Raw genomic sequence first — 21,063 nt, 5'->3', positions numbered from 1 at the left:
CTCGGGAGGCCAAGGCAGGTCAATCTCTGTGAGTTCTAGGCCAGTCTGATTTACAGAGCAAGTTCTAGGACAGTCAAGGCAACACAGAGAAATCCTGTCTCCAAAAAACAAAAGGAGAGAAAGAAAGAAATCAGCGCAGACTAGATACTTCTTCAAAGTCAGAGAATAAAAAATGCTGTAAACTGAAAAGGAGTGGGGAGAACAACTCCTGAGGTCTATGGGAAGGAAAGGTATGTACAGGGAAAGTTGATTCGGCATCAACTTGACTCCCTTTCCTACAAGGTGTTTGATGAATTAGAAATATTACAAGAATTATCTATAAATTGATAATCTGAAAATTTGAAGGTAGGGTTCACAAATGAAAACCTTCCATGATTTAGGAAATTTTTTTTGTTGTTTCGTGACAGCATTTCTCTGTGTAGCTTGGAGCCTATGCTGGAAATCGCTCTATAGACCAGGCTGGCCTCGATCCCAGAAATCCACCTGCTTCTGCCTCTCAAGTGCTGTGATTAAAGGCATGCACCACCACTGCTAGCTATCAGCAAGAAAGGTTTTTTTGACATTCAAAATGTAATCTTCTACATATAATCAACATGGTCAATACTTAAAATTCAACCCTAAGTGAGATAACTCAAGATGTTCTTAAATTAATAAAGGAAGGAAGGAAGGAAGGAAGGAAGGAAGGAAGGAAGGAAGGAAGGAAGGAAGGAAGGAATACGCGGCCAGTCCAAGATCACATTTTTATAGTTGATATTCCTCTTTTAGCCAATTAAGTTGGTCCAATATAACTACTACTACTGCGTACCTAAAGAGAACTTGTATTCTAACTATAGAGTATTTTCACATAGTTTTGTTTGAAAACTAGTTGTCAATAATACTGTGTTCTCTTCAAAATAAATTATGCATTAGGCTTTCAAGCCTTGTGTCTTGTAATTTACATTCTAAAAATTCTGCATGAGGGATAAATCCTATATTATATTAGCTTATATTTGATTTTTAAATTAATAAGAAAACCAACATGCCTAATAATATCTGAAAGTTAATTGTGGCCACACACACACACACACACACACACACACACACACACAGAATGTTTAGAAGTCCTTTTATTTCAAGTCACAACATACATAAATCATATACTAAATTGTGATACCTTTTTTTCCTGGGGAAAAAAAGTTTTAAAATTGGGGATGGAGAGCTCTTTCGGGGCCCAGGTTTGGTCTCCAGTGTCCACACAGTGCCCACAATCACTCATGACAGCAGCTCTAGGGATCTACTGCTTCCACACTTTGCACAGGCACCAGGAGCACAATACGTCACACATATACATGCAGACAAAATATTCATACATATGAAAAAAACTTTAATTTGCTTTTATATTTCTTTGAATAAATTTACTGACTGAACATGTTTCTGAGAAAGCTAACTATCTTGACTTACTGAACTAAGGGTGGGGAAAAAGCTACATCTACCTGAGTGTCAAAACGTTTCAGGTCTTTCAGTTTCAAAACCTGTGCAAACACCTCCATCAGCTAGGGAGATTATTAAAAATTAAGTATGTCTGAATCCCCTGGAAGAGAAGTGATGGATGATCTAAGTAACCAAAGTCAAGCACTCTAGACTACTATGCAGTCATCTAGAAACCAGAAGATCACACCAGGAGCAGAAACTACAGACAACAACAGTCCCACAGCAATTTAATTAACTGAGTGAATATTCTCTCACCTGAAAGTTACAGATCATACAAAAATGTGTTTTCTTGTTGCTTTGTTACACCAGCTTTTAAAGGTGCAAATACAAGGTTTATAGACCACCTGGAAACACAGAACTGAAACTAATGGATAAAAAGCTGTGCTGTATAAATGTGATCCTTAAAATAAAACGGGAACTTTCCAGAACAGCCCAAGAGACAACCCTTCCATCTGTGGTAAACTGGGGGACTGAGGGAGTCTTTCATCAGACTTGCAGCAATTGGTCTCTCTGGGAAGGACGCAACAGTGTGATGTGTGACAATAGCAACTCTGACTCCCGTTCTGTTTATTCTGATAGTTCAGGTAGTTTCCTGTGCCGAGTAAAGCAACTAATAATAATTAGCCAATCCCTCAAATGTCACCAGGGAATAGGAAGGGTGCTCCAGAGCAGAGCACATAATGCATGTAAACATAACATCCGTCTTATTTCTGCTCACTGCAAACCAATTTCTTCAATCCCGGTGGTACCCATGTTCACTGTGTTCTATTTGCCCAGTTTGAATCCTTACCAGTTCTCTCTTGGCTAGAACTTGTTCTGAGATAGCTTTTGCTCTCAGCTTTGCAATTAGCCTTGCCTACTATACATATGTCGTTTTAGGAATTTAGATTCTTTTCCCAGTGTTTAATTCTGGTGACTAAAGCTGATTACTAACATATTACTAACGTAAATTTGTTCTGTTTTTCGTTTGCAGTCATATCTCTAAAACCTTACATAATGTTTATTAGCAGAAAAAAAAAAAGGCTGGGCTGGAGAGATGGCTCAGTGGTTAAGAGCATTGCCTGCTCTTCCAAAGGTCCTGAGTTCAAATCCCAGCAACCACATGGTGGCTCACAACCATCTATAATGAGTTCTGGTGACCTCTTCTGACCTGCAGACAGAATATTGTATACATAATAAATAAATTTAAAAAAAAGGCTGATTGTTTTTAGAAAAGATTAAAAAAATATGGGATAGGAGTCACACAGACACAAAAAAATGGATAAATAAAACCGTGTTTGCTCATGCAGAGGCAGGCAGATCTCTGAGTTCTTAAAGTGAGTTCTAGGAAAGCCAGGACTACACAGAGAAATCCTGTCTCTATTTACTAGGAATGTCTTACTAGGTCATCATGCTGGCTTCAAACTCAGAAATCTGACTTCCAATGCCTCCTAAGTCATTAACAGATTTATTAGAAGAGGTTTGTAATGGCGATAATTTAAATACTAACAAAAATACTAACTTAAAAATCTGCTGGGTGGTAATGGCGCACGCCTTTAATCCTAGCGCTTGGGAGGCAGAGGCAAGCAGATCTCTGTGAGTTTGAGGTCAGCCTGGTCTACAGAGGTAGTTCCAGCACAGGTTCCAAAGCTATAGAGAAACCCTGCCTAGAAAAAACCAAAAACAAACAAACAAACAAATAGATAAAACATAAAATTCAACCATGCTGTGGCAAAGCACACCTTTTAATTTCAGCACTTGAGAAATCAAGGCCAGCCTGATCTACAGAGCTAGTTCCAGGATATGCAGGGCTATACAGAGAAACCCTGTCTCAAAAAACCAAAAACAAACAAAAACCTTAAAAGTCAATAGTTTCAGCTTTCACATTTACCATAGCCTCCCCTTTCAGTCTCTACACATAAACGTGTCACACACAAGACTCTCCAGAAAGTGCCTCCCCAGAAATTATTTAATAAATCATAAAAATCACACATTTGAGCAGCCAAAAGAACTGTAACATGGAAAATTCCAAAGGTCCTGCTTTTAGCAGCTGAGAGGTAGAGGGTGTTTTACAAAGTCTCATAAATAACTCTTCTTAGAGGGAGTGTGTCAGTAAGTTAAAAATATTTCTATAACTTGATTGCATATAAATGACATCCAAATTAAAGTAAATCTCTTTACCAGTAGGTATTAAATTAATTTACAAACCTTTCCCTTTAAAGGACAAAAGGTTGATATTGGTTTAACAACAGTGAAAAAGCGTATGATACAAATATTTGTAATAAACAATGCAGTCCTTATTTTCTACACACTAAATAATTTAATGGCTTTTAAAATTATCTATTTTCATAAAGATTATTAAAATACAGTGTCATGAGTTTGAAATATAAGCAAACTTGAGAAAATGGAATTAAAAACTCTTATAGAAAGCTAATCTTTTAAAAAGCAATGGATCAAGATTTAAAAAGTAAATTCAAGATCAGACTGCACATCACAAAATCAATAAAAGTAGGATTTACTTTGCATCAACCCTACACAAGCAAAATTCTATCTCAAGTTGACCAGTGATCAAAAATTACAAGTCCAGATGAGAAAAATTGAGAATTACAATCTGTAGAAGAATGATCCAAACAGCAAGAGAATTCTTTAACTGTTGAGTAAATACTAGCATCCTGTACCACCTCAGCCTCCCTTGGACGTATCAGGTCCCCGGACTGTGTAGCTGAAAAACTGCGGGACTGCTTTGACGTCTTTATCACCGTTCCATTTACATTCACTGTCCTTTCTCTACCTGAGGTGTAGGTGCAGGTTTGCCATTAAGAGTCATCTGGAAAGGAGCTGCCTGGCTAGCAGGGGGCAAAGGGGCAGTCTTCAACTTCTTTGAAGTAGTTTTGGGTGGGTGTTCTTCCTCCTCTTCATCAGAATCCTGAAGGCCATATTTAGAAAAATGGGAGACCTACAAAGAAAAGAAACACAGCAAAGTCAACATTTAATAATATTCTTTTCTATATTGAAAAAAAAGACAAAGGGGAGAGATATTAAAATAGTTAAAGCAGGAGCTGGATAGATAGCTCAGCAATTCAAAAGTAGTGGCTTGTCTTCCAGAGGACTGTAAAACTCTACCTCCAGGAGACCCAATACCCGGTTCTGGCTTCCAAAGGTACAGAGCACAGAAATAAATATAAATAAATGAATAAACAAATTTTAAATAATTAAAGTAAAATAAAATGTTAATGGCAGCATGTTTTCTATGATTTTGACAGCTTTCAGTGCACATAATAGTTGCTCAAAATTAAATTAATATATGCTATGAATATACAATGAATAAGGCATGCTGGTGCACATCTTTAGTCCCAGCACTAGGGAGGCAGAGGCGGGTGAATCTACTTGACATCCAAGGCCAGCTAGGTCTACAAAGCAAGTTCTAGAACAGTCAGGGCTAAATAGTGAAACCCCTACTTGAAAAACCAAAGCCAACCAATAAACAAGAATTAAAATGCAATCATCCATGAATCCTGATATATACTAACTGTTGTCTACCTACACAACAGCCTTCAACCAACTAAATCCCACAACCAGCCTAGAAGAAGAAACTATTGGGTTAAGACTATACAGAACAAGTAGCAGCCAAACTCTCTACTTTCAAAAGTGTTTACAAGTAAAAATTACAAGACTGGAGGTAAAGATACCTGCTGAAATATCTGATTTTGATTCCCAAGACCCCGGTACAGAGAACCCACTCCCATAGGTTGTCTTCTGACATGTGCTTGTACACTCTGACATTTTCTGTTCCCACACATTTGCACACATATATAAACAAGAACTGTAAAGGGGGAAAGCTGCATCTATTAGAGCTAGAGAGATGTGTAAAGTGTTCACCATGTAGTAATGGGTACCTGAGTTTAGCAGATCCTCCCTATCCCAACAAAAAGAAGCTGGCAAGGCCACCATAACCACAATCTCAGCACTGCAGAGGCACAGGCACTTGGGTCCTTGGAGATTAGCTGGCCAGTCAGTCTTCCTGGACCAGAGAGCTTCAGGTTCAGTAAAAGACTCTCTTTCAAACAGTAAGATTAGTTGGTTGTTGTGGTATATGCATTCATTCATTCATTCATTCATTCATTCATTCATTCATTCATTCATTCATTCATATGGTTTGAGATACGGTTTCTCTGTGTAGCTTTGGAGTCTGTCCTACCAGGCTGGTCTCGAACTCACAGAGATCCACCTGCCTCTGCTTCCCAAGTGCTGGGTTTGGGTGCACGCCTTCAGCCTTTAATCCCAGCATTAAGATAGCAGCTCACAGAGTTCAAGGACAGCTTCTACAAACCAAGTTTCAGGTCAGTTAGGGCTACACAGTGAGAGGAAGAGACCCGACATTGATGATACATACGGCCACCAACGTTTTTGGAAGACCTACTTTACCAAGAGACAAAGATTTCTGATGAATTCATTTTGTGATGCCAAAAGTAGAAACTGGGTGAAGGAACTATACCTTAAACACCCAAGAACCAGTTTCAGGCCGGTATTCCTTGAATTGGGCTCCTTGCTTCCTTGAGACTGCTTCCAATCTCCCCTCATAATTGATATCAGCAAGTCGATCTGGGCTCTTTATTAAACACCGGGATGTTTTATCTGTTGGCCAAACTCCATCCAATGTAACTTCAGCCTTCCTGTGAAGTAGAAACAGGCAAAACAGAAATGATTTATACTTACAAAAGGAGGTGTAACCACTATGGAAGCCCGAGTCTCTCTAAAATTTTAATAATACAACTACAATATGGCCCAGCTATACCACTCCTGGCTATCTACCTAAAGAACCTTAGGCATACAATGCCCGAGATGAGGTACCAACCTAGGGATTTGATGTATGGAGAAGGAAGTGGTATATATACAAAACGGATTTTTTTCCCTCAAAGAAGAAAGAAATCATGGTATTTGTAGGAAAATATAGATCATTTCATTAAGCAAAGTAAGCCAAACTCAAATACTGAATGCTTTCTCTCATGTGTAGAATACAGACTTAATACATGCACGCAGTGTGTAGAACATGAAAGTAGAAAGACGACGGACGACAGAAGCAGAGGAAAGGGATTTTTGAGTTCAAGCCCATACAGGGTTGTAGCGTAAGACTCTGTCTAACCTCCACCACGCTTCAAGCAATATATGGCAAGAAAATGCACTTAAAAAACAACAACAAAGTTTAAAAATATCACACTAAAATAGGTAAGTGTGCCAGCAGCAGAACAAGAGTAATACAGAAAACACACACACTCATTTTATGTGGTTGGTGCTCACTTGGTCAGTAAAATTAAACAAAAGCAAAACAAAATTGCCGGTGTTGAAAGTCCCTGAAAGCAGCACCTGGACATGTCACTATCAAGGAAAAGGCATGGATCCTAAAGTCACAATATCATTACCACTTATACATCCAAATAAAAGTATAGAAAAAACCCAATTTAGTTATTTTTATATGTAAATAAACTCATACCTATTTAGCCCTTCACCCACAGGGGGCTTCTGGTTATCATCTACATAGACAATAACTTCTTTCCTTCTGATATGCACAATATCATCCAAATTTAGATTTGTCAAATTTACATCTCCTTCAAAATAGATGGAGCCATATCCTAAAATTCAGAGCAAATAGTTAAAAAAAGAAATCTATATAAAGGAGCAAAAACCTCTTTTAATCTGTAATGATTAGCAAGGAAGAATATGCAAACCGTAGTATCAGTGTTTTAAGCCTTCTAAAAATTCATCAAGTGGCTACCTGCCTCCTAAACATGGCAAGGATGAGAAAAGAGGAATGGTGTTACATTATTACCAGATGCAACACCTCCAGTTTACATTTTTGCATTCTCAAATCTTCCCAAGTATCTGTAATGCTGCTTTATGAACAACTTGGTTCCTAAACTGCCAAATGAAAATACTTGAGCCCTTTTAAAATACAGTATCATGACTGGGTGGAATTCGGCACTCCAGAGGCAGATTCAGTCATACAACATCACAAAGTAAATTTATTCAAGGAAAATTACTGCAATAATTTTATAATATGAAACAGAACCAAAGTATTAAACTTGGTATACCTTGAAGTTTCTTTAATTGTAAAGAATTATAACAAGACAAATAACTACAAGACCCAAACAGGGATGTCTAAATCCCCAAATGCTACATGGTTCTAGTCCTCCTTGCTTTGTTACTTGTCAGTGTTTCTATTTCAGGGAGGAGCCAAATATAGGAAAAACAGACCCTAAAATCAAGTGCTGCCCTTACATATAAAATCAAGATGCAATCTAAATTATATTCTCACACCTAAACTCACACATACCTTTACGACCAATGGTGAAATCTGAAACAATGCATTCTCCCTTTTCATTCGTAATTTTAGCAAGGTCATCCATAGATGGAATAGTATAGTAACCAACTTTTGTGAGAACAATGCCTGCAACCAAAAGTCAGAAAGTACTGTGATTATCCTAGTGAAAACAGTTCTTAATAATATTCATTTTACTTTCATATAAAACTTTTCTATAGAAAAGCTGGGCAATGGTAGTACATATCTTTAATCCCAACACTCAGGAGGCAAAGGCAGGTGGATTTCTGAGTAAGATCAACCTGTTCTACAAAGAGAAACCCCGTGCCAAACAACAACAACAAAAAACCCAAATAAACCAAAACCAAAACAAACAAAATCTACGCAAGTTGTTTTTTTTTTTTAAATAATTTTTCTTGAGACAAGGTCTAAGGCATCACAGTCTGGCCTTGAACTATGAGACTATGAAGCTGAGATTGTGAGTCTCTGGGTCTCCTGCCTCCACATACTGAGTGCGGAACTTAGGATGCAGATGCAGAAAAATCGAGGAGAGCTTTGAGAAAGAGAGAGCAAACCTCCAATTCCAATGTCCCATGAAAGAAAAATTTAAAACATTTAAATTTAATTAACAAAGGTCTACTTAACCTTTGTTAATCTAATTTTTTTGTTTTGTGGAGACGGTTTCTCTATGAAACATTCCTGGCTGTCCTATAACTCACTCTGTAGACCAGGCTTGTTTCAAACCATAGAGATCTGCCTGCCTCTGCCTCCCCTTTGCAGGGATTAAAGGCTTTCATCACCACCACCTGGCTCCCCACCAATTCTTTTCTTCTTCTGCTATATTAATTTCATTCTTATTTTATGTACATTGGTGTTTTTCCTGCATGTATGTCTGAGTGAGGATGTCAGATCGTGGAGTTACAGATAGTTGTGAGCTGCCATGTGGGTGTTGGGAATTGAACTTGGGGCCTCTGGAAGAACAGTCAAGTGCTCTTAACGCTCTTAACTGTTAAGCTTCTCTTCAGTTCAGTAAGCTAAAATTTATAGATTTTATATTTACTATAGAGCCCTCTTTTTAATGGGAAAATTCTATAATGTGGTAGGTAGTCAACAGACCATACCACAGTGAAGTCTTAATAATAAACAACCCACTTGAATTTACAAGTTTCGTAGACAGGACAGTCACTTTGGCTGTAAAAAGTGGGCTCTTCTGATCACATCATTAATTATAAAGACAACAAGTTTAAACTATTTCAAAGGTTTAAAACATTTGGTAAAACTGACCTGCTGGATGTATATGGTAAGTATTATTTTCTATTTCTTCTCGGTCATCTTGCAATGACTCATCATGGAAAGATGTTTCCTCACTGCTTCCTTCGAGTCCATTGCGCAAAGCAGCACGCATGTTCAAAGCAACAATGGTATCGTCCACACTGCTGCTGCTGTTATTTTTGTTTCCAGAACTCTCTGGGGTTTGAGGAATGGGTTTGGCAATAGGATTAGTGTAAAAACGTGATACAAGAGAATCATCATCTCCATCCTGCTGATGGTTCTCATCAACAGGTTTACTCAGGAAGCTAAATCTGAAAAGAGAAAAAAATATTAATACTTTAGCCCCCAGCGACAGTAACGACAATGACAGGTTAATCTTTATTAAGTATGACACTATTCTGGATGATTCAATAAAATTAATCCTAATAGTAACTGTGTGAAATATATCTAACTATTGTCTCTAACTTATAAAAAAGAAAATTGAGGCAAGTAACAATAATAGTAATAACCTTGCATAATATTACAAAGTTGTGAGCACTAACTAGAGGTGAAAAGAAAATGTAGGGCTGGAGAGATGATTCAGTAGTTAAGAGCATGTATCGCTTCTGTAGAGGACCTAGGTTCAATTCCCAGCACACACAAGGTGGATCACAACTGTTTGTAACTACAGTTCTAGGGGATATTGAACCCTCTCCTCATCCACTCAGCTACCAGGCACACAAGTGGTACACAGACATACAAGCAGTCAAAACACCCATGCACATAAAATAAAAAACAGGGTCAGGCGGTGGTGGCGCACGTCTTTAATCCCAGCACTCAGGAGGCAGAGGCAGGCGGATCTCTGTGACTGTGAGTTCGAGTCCAGCCTGGTCTACAGAGCTAGTTCCAGGATAGCTAGGGCTACATAGAGAAACCATGTTTTAGAAAAACAAACAAAAACGTAAGAAAATTTAGCTCTAGATTTAACTGCTCATTTACAAAAGAATGAATCTGAACACTGCCTTCCTGCTGTGCGGTGTGTTCTTGGGGTGAAGTTAGGTCATCAGGCTTGATGATAAAAGCTTTTATACACCTTGAGCCAGCCATCCCATCAGCCTGTCAAATCTTTGACTAAAACAAACATAAAAAGTATTTGCTACTATGTAGAATTAAATGATTAGTGGTTAATGTCAAGATAAAAGAGTGAGAAATTTTAAATGGTTGGAATGATGACTCAGCTTTTAGAAGCACTTGCTGCTGCTGTTCCAGAGAGGCCCAGCGTTTGGTTCCCAGCACTCACAAGGAAGCTATCAACAGCTCTAACTCAGTTCCAATGGATCCCAAATGACATCCTCCATGGCCTTTCCAAACACTACATGTATACAATGAACGGATATATTTGTAGGCAAAAGATTCCTACACAAAAATTTAAAAATCTCAAAATTTGAATTTAAACTTTAATAGTACAACCACAAGGTTTGGAAATATTTTAATGATATGACATTATAATTTTAAAAAGTCCACTATTTTGAATAAAAGAATACCAAATAACCTCTATATGTTCACTAATTAAATTATCTTATATTCACCACAATGACCAAACCATTAAGAATTAGGATGTATGCTGGGCATGGTGGAGCACATTAAAATCCCAATACTTATGGAGGCAGATCTCTGTGAGTTCAAGGTCTGCCTTGACTTACAGAGATAGTTTCAGGACAACCACGGATACACAGAGAAACCCTGCCTTGCGGGGGTGGGGGGTTTCGGAGGTAGGACTGGCAAGATGGCACAGAGGGGAAACAGACTAAAAGACCCAAGTTTAATCCCTGGGACCCACATGGTGGAAAGAGAGAATTAACTGTTGTGGAATATAACTGTATAAAGGTATACTACCTTTGTTTCTGCTGCTTGTTAACAATGCAAAGACTTGTTACATTAGTCTGACTAAATAAAATTAACCTGGGGTCATGAGGCTGAGTCAGCAACTAGTTGACAGGAAGTGGTAGGAAGGAAGGAAGCCTAGGGAGGGTTCTTAACTGGGGGCTGAGCATAAATATGGCCCCTCTTCCGGGAGATGCACAAGCAAGTAGAGGTTAGCTACTTGTTATTCAGTCACTCTGAGCTAGCAGGATTTCAAGTCTACCTTTGTACCCAGAGTTTTGTAGGACAGAGATTAAGATAAAGTTTCCTTTAGTGGCCTTGGTAGAGCCAGTGCCTGAAGGAACAGATTTCCCACCTGGTAGCAGTTGCTTAAGGTGTAGTTCACGGTATTGAATGCAAAACAAAAACTAACTCTACTCCTGGAATTGTAAATGCATACCACCATCACTGGTTATTTCATTCATTTATTCTGTTTGTACAGTTAAGACAGGGTCTCTCTACATAGCTGTGGCAATGCTGAAACTCCCTATGTTGACCAGGATGTCCTCAAACTCAGAGATCCACTTGCCTCTGCCTCCAAGTGCTAGGATTAAAGGTGTGCACCACTATGCTCAGCCATTTTTTTTTTTTTAATTTAAAGATTCACTGATATGGGCTGGAGAGATTGCCTGCTCTTCCAAAGCTCCCGAGTTCAATTCCCAGCAACCACTTGGTGGCTCACAATCATCTATAATGAAGTCTGGTGCCTTCTTCTGGCCTGCAGACATACACACAGACAGAATATTGTATACATAATAAACTAATAAATATTTAAAAAAAGATTCACTGATACAATGTTTGAATACTTTATATGCATGTATTGGGAGCTACTGAGTACCTGCCTCAGCACTCTTTCGGGGTTCAGAATAGGACTTCTATGACAAGCGAAGACTGGCTTGGGAATGGGATCTGAGAAGAAGAACCAACTGACTGACTTAGGCACAATTTTTCTGCAAGTTTCTTTATACCTTAGGGGAAGATGACTGAGTGTAAGGGCACATAAGGCATAAGGGCAAAGCATCAAGCATAAGGGTAAGGGTAAGAAAAAAGGGATGATCTCCACAGAGCTCTCAGTTTATATGAGCAGACAGACAAGCTAGCAATCCCATAGGTGGTAACAATGGTATCAAGCATGCATTTCAGAGTCACAAGAAACCAGTGAATCTAGCAATGAGGCAACTTACATCTCAGGGTGGGTATAGCTGGTCTCAGGGTGGGTGTGGCTGCGAAGTTCCCCTGTGGTTGGGAACACAACCTTGACCTAACCTAACCCTAGCAACTAGCTGGCTGAGTTAAAAGGAACCTTTTCTGGGGACCCTGCTTTTGACTCCAGCAAGGTGCCCAAGCAAGAATTTTTCTCTCTGAAGGTAATTTTAGCGACTCAGGCCTTTTTCCTGTATAAACAGTTAATTTCCTGAGCTATAACATTTTAGTTGAAACCAAGAAAAAGGGGTAAATACAGAACATTAGTAGCCTGTTAAGTCAGACCAGAAGACAAGTAGATCACCTTCCTGAGTCTGCAATTAGACATATTACTTCCTGTGTGTGTGCCTCGCAGAGCTCCAATAATTTTAAGATTTAAAGTACTCAAGAAGTAGCTAGGTGGTAGTGAGCACACTTTTAATCCCAGCACTCAAGAGGCAGAAACAGGCGGATCTCAGTGAGATCGAGGCCAGCCTGGTCTACAAAGCAAGTTCTAGGACAGACAGGACTGTCACACAGAGAAACTTTGTCTCGAAAAACAACACAAAACAACAACAACAAAAAGTACTCAAGAAGTAATAACATGGGCTGGAGAGATGGCTCAGTGGTTAAGAGTGCTGGCTGCTCTTCCAGAGGTGCTGAGTTCAACTACCAGCAACCACATGGTGGTTCACAACCATCTGTAATGAGATCTGTTGCCCTCTTCTGGCGTGCAGGCATACATGGAGGCAGAATGTTGTATACGTACTAAATAAATAAATAAATCTTAAAAAAAAGAAGAAGTAATAATATAACATCTAGGTGCCCCTGAACTATATATTACTTCTATTTTACCATTCATCAATCTTTATAAAGTAGAATCTTTGAAAACGAACCATAACTATTAGGAGGAATATTTACAAACAGAATTCAACTTACCTCTCTCCATTTTCTGGATACTCAGATGGTGAAGCTAGGTCTTCTGAATCATGATTAACAGGAGAAAAGAGATTGCTATTGTTAAGATTTTTCAAAACCAACTTCTTGATGCTCTTTCTAAAAGTAGAGACCAAAAGAAATAGAAATAATTTAACATGTACACACGTGTACCAAACATTGTTTTAAAACCTGAAGCACTCTTGCATACCCAAAACTCTCCGAATAAGTTGCATATATAATTTTTTTAAGACAAGGTTTCTCTGTGTAACAGTATTGGCTCTCCTAGAACTTGATCTGTAGATTAACCTAGCCTTGAACTCACAGAAATCTGACTGCCTCTGCCTCCCAAGTGCTAGGATTAAAGGCATGTGCCACCATCACTGGGCTGCATATATAATTTTTTTAGTTGTGTAATCACATCATACAGTCTCAGATATATTGTACTTATATTGAACAATAAAGCTGAGAAGATTCAGATTAAAATGGAAAATATCCTTAAAGTTGAATATATGGCACACATTTTTAATCCCAGCACTCAAGAGGCAGAGGCAGGCCAATCTCTGTGAGTTAGAGGTAAGCTTGGTCTACATATTGAGTTCTATGATAGCCTGGGCTACACAGAAAAACCTAGTCAACTTATTGCACCCACCCATGCGGGGTGGGGTGTAGAGTGTCTATATACACTGCTCTTGTAGAGGTCCCTGAGTTTGACTCTAACTCCCAACACAACAGGAAGGTCACAATCATATATAATTGCCTGGAATTATAAGGTCTCCCTACCTTTTCTGGACTCTGAAATTACTTGCACTCAAGTACATATAACACATACACACACTTTTAAATATAAAAATCCAACTATTTTTAAAAGACTAAGTATAAGCCCAAAAGTAAGCCAGCAAACAGTATTTCCCCCAAGGGTTCTAAGTCAAGTGCCTACCTTGGATTTCTGCCCTGACTTCCCTCAATTATGAGAGTATAAACTAGCCGTGTAAACCAAGTAAATCCCTTCCTTGCCTAAGGTGCTTTTGGTCAGCATCTTACCACAGCTTACCACAGCATCAGGATGGAAAGTAGAACAGTATCAAGGCTCTTTTAACTACACACAAGTACATTATCCTTGCCTTCAAAATAAATCACTCGCAATACAACAAATAAAACACATTTTATATTTTGGGCTAAAACAATTTCCCTAATTGGGATGTGTGCACGAAGAAGGCAGAGTTAGGTCTTGGATATCCTGTGTTACCACTTTCCACCTTATTTTGTTGAGACAGTGTCTTTTACTTATCTTGGAGATAAGCAGACAGATAAGAAAATAACAGCAATCCACCTGTCTCTACCACTACAATGTACAGATTTTAGACAATTATGTGATCTTCTATGAATGGCTTCTTATGTGGGTGCTGGGGCTTTGAGTTCAGATCCTCATTCTTGTACAGCAGATGGTCTTCCCAGCGAACCATCTATCCAGTTCTCGACCCATATGTAAAGATTTTGGCCAGGCAGTGGTGGTGCCTTTAATCCCAGAACTAAGGAGGCAGAAGCAAGTAGATCTCTGTGAATTTGAAAACAACCTGGTCTCTACAGAGCAAGTTCCAGGACAGCAAAAGCTACACTTAAGAAACCTTGTCTCAAAAACAAACAAAAACCAACAACAAAAATTTAGCTTTATTCATTTTATGTGTATGATGTTTTGGCTGCACCATGTATGTGCCTGGTGCTCAAAGAAGGCCAGAAGAACATTTTGGACCCTCTGGAACTAAAGCAAAAGACGTTTGCGAGCACTATGAGGATGATAAGAATTGAATTCAGGTCCCCTACAAACGCAAGAGCAAGAGCAACAAGTGCTCTAAACCACTGAACCACTCTCTAGGTTCAAGCCCTGTGCTCCTTTATATTTGGGGGAGGAGGGAAGATGGCTGTGGGAAGGGACTCAAGTTTCTCTGTGCAGCCCTGACTGTTTTGTAACTCACTCAAACTCAGAGATCCACATGCTTCTGTCTGTGGAATATTGAGAGTAAAGTATGCACCACCACTGCCTGGCCTATTTTTCCCCCCAAGACATAGTTTTTTTGTGTTGCCCTGGCCATCTTGGGAACCTGTAGACCAGGGTGGCCTTGGAACACAGGTATCTACCTGTCTCTGCCTTCTGGGTGCTGGGAATAAAAGTGTACGCCCCCATACTCAGCTTTGTCTAACACATTTTTTTTTTTTTTTTTTTTTTGGTTTTTTGAGACAAGGTTTCTCTGTAGCTTTGGAGCTTGTCCTGGAACTAGCTCTTGTAGACCAGGCTGGCCTCGAACTCACAAAGATCCTCCTGTCTTTGCCTCCTGAGTGCTGAGATTAAAGGCATGCGCCAACACCGCCTGGCTTGTTTGGTTTTTGAAACAGGGTTTCTCTGTAGCTTTGGAGCTTGTCCTGGAACTAGCTCTTGTAGACCAGGCTGGCCTCGAACTCACAAAGATCCTCCTGCCTTTGCCTCCTGAGTGCTGAGATTAAAGGCATGCGCCAACACCGCCTGGCTTGTTTGGTTTTTGAAACAGGGTTTCTCTGTGTAGCTTTGGAGCCTGTCCTAGAACTGGCTCTGTAGACCAGGCTGCCCTGGAACTACAGCTTGCCCCTGTCTCACAAATGCTGGGATTAAAGACATTCACCACTACTGTCTGGCTCCTAACTCACATTTAAGAAAAGGAGCTGTAATAAACTTAACATTTGCTGTGGCGCACACCTTTAATCCTGCAGAGGCAGGTCGTTCTCGGTGAGTTCCAGGCCAGCCTGATATATTGAGTGAATTTCGGGACAGCTAAGTTACAAAGAGAAATCCTGTCTCAAAAATCAAACTTAGTATCATTCATAAACAAAGAATTGTAAGTAACAAATTAAAAACAAAACCCACCCTATTTTGATTTAAAAAGCTACTACCTTTTTCAAAAATGTGTGTGTGTGTGCGCGCACGCCTGTGTCTATCTAGAATAAAAGACTCAAAAATGAAATGCCCTGTCTCCTGATGCCAATTATCTGCTATGTAATTTTCTTCAGGCCCTTTCTCATCTCAACACTCTAATCTAAGGCATTATTGATGTGGATTTTTCCTTTGCTTAGGAATAGCACTTCGATATTCCTTTCCTATCTTATTACTTTCTAATTATGCACTATTAGTTCTGTATTTACAAACAATACCTATGTGGCAAATCAGAAGAAAAATACAGATTCTTCTTAACCTGATCTTTAATATTTTTTAAAGAAAATCTTTATTATACTGTTAGGGATCCAAAGAGGGCCTTATACATGCTAGCCAAGTGCTCAACCATTGAGCTTAATAATAAAAAATAGGAACATGTAAAATTAGAATCACATTCATCAAAATAATTATCTGAATTATTTTACCTTAGAATAATTAAAATAGGCTTTATTGCTTAAATACCTATATTTCTTAACAAAAATAACTTACTTGGGCATGAATGCTCCATTGGCTAAGGATGGTTCATCATCATCCAGTCCATCAAAGAGATGTGATTTGGCTGTACCAGTTGTTTGCAAAGCCTTTGGTCTGACTCTGGTGGCAGGGCGAGGTGTAAGTTTATAATGAGTAGGTGTCGTAAGAGCCTTCTGAGCTGCTGGATTGGTTGGTTTCAGCCTCTGAAAAGGAAAAGAAAAGCATCAAGGAAGCTTGATATGGTAGTTTACATCTGTGACCCCAGCAGTTGGGAGACTAAGGCCAGTCTGATTACAGAGAAGCCCAGACCTGCCAGGTCTATATAGCAAGGCATTGTTTCACTGTCTTAAAAAGAAGCATCAAGGAATATTACAGTTTACTTCAAATGTTTGGCATTGATTTAAAAATATGAAAACTAGTCCAGGCCTAGTGACTCACATTCTACTCATCTTCTGCTCCCCACGCTTTGAGACAGGTCTCTCTATACAGTTTTATCTGCCTGTAACTTGCTACTTAGACCAGGATGGCCTCGAACTCTTTGCCTTACCAGTGTGAGGATTAAAGGCATTTACCAAGTTTGGTTTTCACACCTAATACCAGCATTTAGGAGATAGAGTCAGGGGGACAGCAAATTGAGACTAGACTAGGTTAACCAAACTTCAAACCTCATCTTTTGTTGTAGTATCAGCTCTCTTGGCCAAGGACACTACTAACACCTAATATCATGATCTGAGCTGGTGAGATACTTAGTAGGTAAAAGAACCTAAATCTGATAATTAGAGTTTGGATCCAGGAACCCACACAGTGGAAAAAAAGAACAAACTCCTAAAAGTCATCCTTGGACACACAGGCACAACTGCATACACAAATACATATGCCCACAAATGTGAACATACATACATGCCAAAGGCACACAAAAAGATGTTTTCATGTCCTTTTGTATTTTAGTGCCTTTGTTTAGAATATCTTAATTTCTATATTATACTTCAAGAGAAAAATATCACCTCCTCTTGAAAAGTCTCATCAAATTTACACAACTACTTATTTACCATTCTTCTTATCATATCTAAAAAGTTCTGCTTGTTTTGGAGAGAGGGTCTCACTATGTAATAAGCTTATTTTCTAGCCTCCTGTGTGCTGCGACCCACCACACAAGGCATATATTTAAAAACTTGTATCAGTGCTCTCATAACATAAAAATTTGCCATTTAATGTGTACAGCTGTCCATGTTCATTTCTGTTGCTAAAATACTCTGCCAAAAGCAACTTAAGGTAGACAGGTTTGTTTTAGCTCACAATCCCAGATTCTAGTACAACTAGCTGGGAAGTCAAGAAGGAAACTTGAATCAGCTGATCACCACATATTCACAATCAAGAACAGAGAGGAATAAATTCATCTATGTCCAGTATTCTTAGACAGTCCAATGCTCTAAATCAAGGAATGAAGCTGTCCACTTTTAGGCTGTGTCTTTCCATATCAATTAAGGCAATCAAGACAATCGCATTGCTGATAAGTCTACAGGTTAAACTGATCTCTCACTGAGACTTGAATGACACGAGATTTTTGCAAGCTGACAAAACTAACGATTATAATCTGTGTTACCATTATCTAATTCTAGCATATTTCTATCACTACAAAGATACTCTGTACATCCAAATTCTTCTTCATCCCTTGTCAACCAAAAGCCCACTTTCTCAATGAATTGTGAATCTATCAATACAAACAAATCATAAAGCAACGTCTGGCTTCTTTCATGGCATACTTTCAAGGTTTACCCATTTACTCTGCTCCTTTCAATGGATAGCAGTATTTATTAAATAATGTTTTATTTACTCACTTATCAAAAAAAAATTGGCTCCTCTATTATTCCATCTACAATATTGAGCTACAGTAAACTTAAATTCTCAGAGGTCAAGCTCCCTTTAAGCTTATAAAGTTCCTTCTCTTGCTTTGCATCCTTAGCATTAAACATGATGCCTACCTTACCATACTTAGGCATCAGGCTGTGTTGATAACAAAATATTCATCTAATTAAAACTTAGATTTACACAGTACCAAAGTACTAGGGAGATGGTTCAATCAGTAAAGTACTTGCCTTGCGAGAATAAAGACCTGAGTTTGATCTCTAAAAGTCACATTAGAAAAGCCTTCATTATTGGGATTGGAAAATTGGAAACAAAAGAATTCCTACCTCAGAACCAATTGTTTGTTCACCAAACCTTCACCTCTACTTCTCCCAAATGTGAAATGTCAAAATGCAACGCCAATATACTTGGAAATATCTGTTAACTGTGATCTCTTTGATAGATAAAACTCATTTTTGGTCTCTCTTAAGAATAATAATAATAAAAAAAATTACCTCTTCTTTCTTCTTAGGATCTGACATAGGATTCCGGAAGAGAGGGGAGTCTCCAAAGGGTGAGTATGTTAGACTATTGAGGTGCTGCTGGAGAACAGCCTGTTGGGCAGCAGAAGCATTTGGATCTGTCAAAGCTATTCAAAAGAGAAAAGGATGGGGGTGGGGAGTTAAGTTAAAGGATCCAACACATTAGTATCAGAGAACTCTTTAAAGAAATGAAATTTTTAAATGCTCAGACCCACTCAATGGTATTGAGAGCAAACTAAAAGCATAAAACCATGAATTAAATAAAAGTAAGCAAAAATATGGAAAGCCATTTATTTCATAAGAAATATTACTTAAAAAATTCACTAACTAGTAATCAAATACATGTAAATTAAAATAGCCTATAAAGACTGCTTTGTACTTATCTGCCAACAGCACACATTACAACAGTTATAGTTTTGATCTCTAGAACAAAAGGCAGTTTTATGGCATATCCTTATAAAGCCCAGCATTCTAGAGGCTAGGACACAAGAATCAGGAGTTCAAGTGTAGTCTAGATGACAAAGTTCTAGGCTGGCCAGCTAAGTTAATTTTCTCCCAAAGCTTAAGAATGAATGATATTTCCTACCAGGCAGTGGTGGAACATGCCTTTCATTTCAGTACTGGGGGGGAGGGGGGGGTAAAGGGGAGCAGATTTCTGTGAGTTCAAGACCAGCCTGGCCTACAGAGTTAGTTCTAGGACAGCCAAGGCTACACAGAGAAACCCTGTCTCAAAACACCACAACAAACAAAAAAATAAAACAAAAACCAAAATAGAACATTTCCCATCAGCCACAGAAAATTCAGAGAACAGACAAAAGCAACAATAAAGATTATATTAATAATGCACAAAAATGTCGTGTATAAAAAAGAATAGTAAAACAGTGTAGTATACGTCTAATGATAAAGAATCTGATTTTCAAGAGAATCATTCCAAACATACTTGTCAAAGATTAAATCACCAAACATCTGAGTGAAAATAACTTTTCCTCTTACAAAGATTTCGAAATAGGCAAGAGCCAAAACACAGTAAGGATATCAACTTCTCGTATCAAAACTCTACGTTCTCATAATGAGGAAAATGAATGCAGCAGCAACACCAGAATGGGGAGTCAGAGTTTAAAAAAAAAAAAAATCATACCATAGTAGATCCGCCTTAGTCAAACAAATTGTTAAAACTGGGTGAATCCAGCCAGGCTTGATGCTCAAACCTGTAAACCTATCAGGTAGAAGAAGGCTTAAGGCACTGCTATGAGTTCGAGGCCACTTGGGATACAGAGAAAGAGACCCTGTCTGAAATACACATACAGCTAAACAATGTTAAAAAAAAAAAAAAAGTTAATTAAAACACTGTTGCTATTAAGGGAATAGTACAATATGCTCAAGAATTTGAGACCCAGAAGAGATCATAGTAAAAGACCATATAGTAAACCATTTGAATTCGGAAAAGTCACTAAAACAATTTAAGACTACAGACAAAAGTCAGCCATGGTGACACGTGACTGAAAATTCCTGCTACGTGGAAGGCTAAAGAAAATGGAGGGGTGAGTTCAAGCAGGCAGTTGTGGTGCATGCCTTTAATCCCTGCACTCAGGAGCAGAGGCAGAAAGATCTCTGTGAGCTTGGTCTACAAGCTACAGAGAAACCCTGCCTACAAAAACCAAAAAAAGAAAAGAAAAAAAAAAAAGAAAAAGGAAAAGAAAAAGATCCTGACACAAATGATAATTTTTTTAAAAAAAGACTACATATAAGCAAAAAAATACATACAAATTACTTCTGTAACACGGCATTACCAATAAACAAAGCAGTACTATTGTGTGAAGTTAGGCAAGGAGACTAAGTTTCATGAACAGCACCCCTTTGGTCCTGGGGATGGGGTCTCACACACGCTAGGCAAACACTACTAGGGTGCTATCCTTACCCAAAAATTCATCATTGTTACTTGGCAATCAACCTGATCTCTTAAAAACTGACCTATGTATGAGTCACACTAAGTAGACCAGCTCATAAGAATAAGAAAACAAGGGGCTGGAGAGATAGAGCAGCAGTTAAGAGAACTGGCATTTTTTTCCCCAGAGAACCCGGGTTCAGTTTCCAGCACCCACACAGTGACTCAGAACCATAACCATATGTAACTATGAAAGTGCACCTGACGCTCTTTTATGGCTACTATGGGCAGGAGG

General features: G+C 38.6%; 1 protein-coding gene across 6 annotated transcripts in view; it reads right to left on the bottom strand.

Annotated features, from left to right (window-relative positions):
• The window catches only part of Nup98 (nucleoporin 98 and 96 precursor), a 99,347-nt gene that overhangs the window by 29,577 nt on the left and 48,707 nt on the right, over nucleotides 1-21,063 (bottom strand). For all 6 annotated transcript variants that reach the window (XM_057777392.1, XM_057777395.1, XM_057777394.1 and 3 more), the window contains 8 exons: nucleotides 18,857-18,990; nucleotides 16,512-16,699; nucleotides 13,061-13,177; nucleotides 9,050-9,348; nucleotides 7,781-7,894; nucleotides 6,941-7,079; nucleotides 5,945-6,122; nucleotides 4,241-4,405 (listed from right to left, as the gene is read on the bottom strand). In XM_057777392.1, coding sequence (XP_057633375.1) covers nucleotides 4,241-4,405; nucleotides 5,945-6,122; nucleotides 6,941-7,079; nucleotides 7,781-7,894; nucleotides 9,050-9,348; nucleotides 13,061-13,177; nucleotides 16,512-16,699; nucleotides 18,857-18,990 — 1,334 coding nt within the window. The remainder of the gene's footprint in view (nucleotides 1-4,240; nucleotides 4,406-5,944; nucleotides 6,123-6,940; nucleotides 7,080-7,780; nucleotides 7,895-9,049; nucleotides 9,349-13,060; nucleotides 13,178-16,511; nucleotides 16,700-18,856; nucleotides 18,991-21,063) is intronic.

Source organism: Chionomys nivalis, chromosome 8 (assembly GCF_950005125.1).
Source record: "Chionomys nivalis chromosome 8, mChiNiv1.1, whole genome shotgun sequence".
Taxonomy (NCBI): Eukaryota; Metazoa; Chordata; class Mammalia; order Rodentia; family Cricetidae; genus Chionomys; species Chionomys nivalis.
Note: the sequence above shows the minus strand (reverse complement) of the source record. Positions and strands in the feature narration are given on the sequence as shown.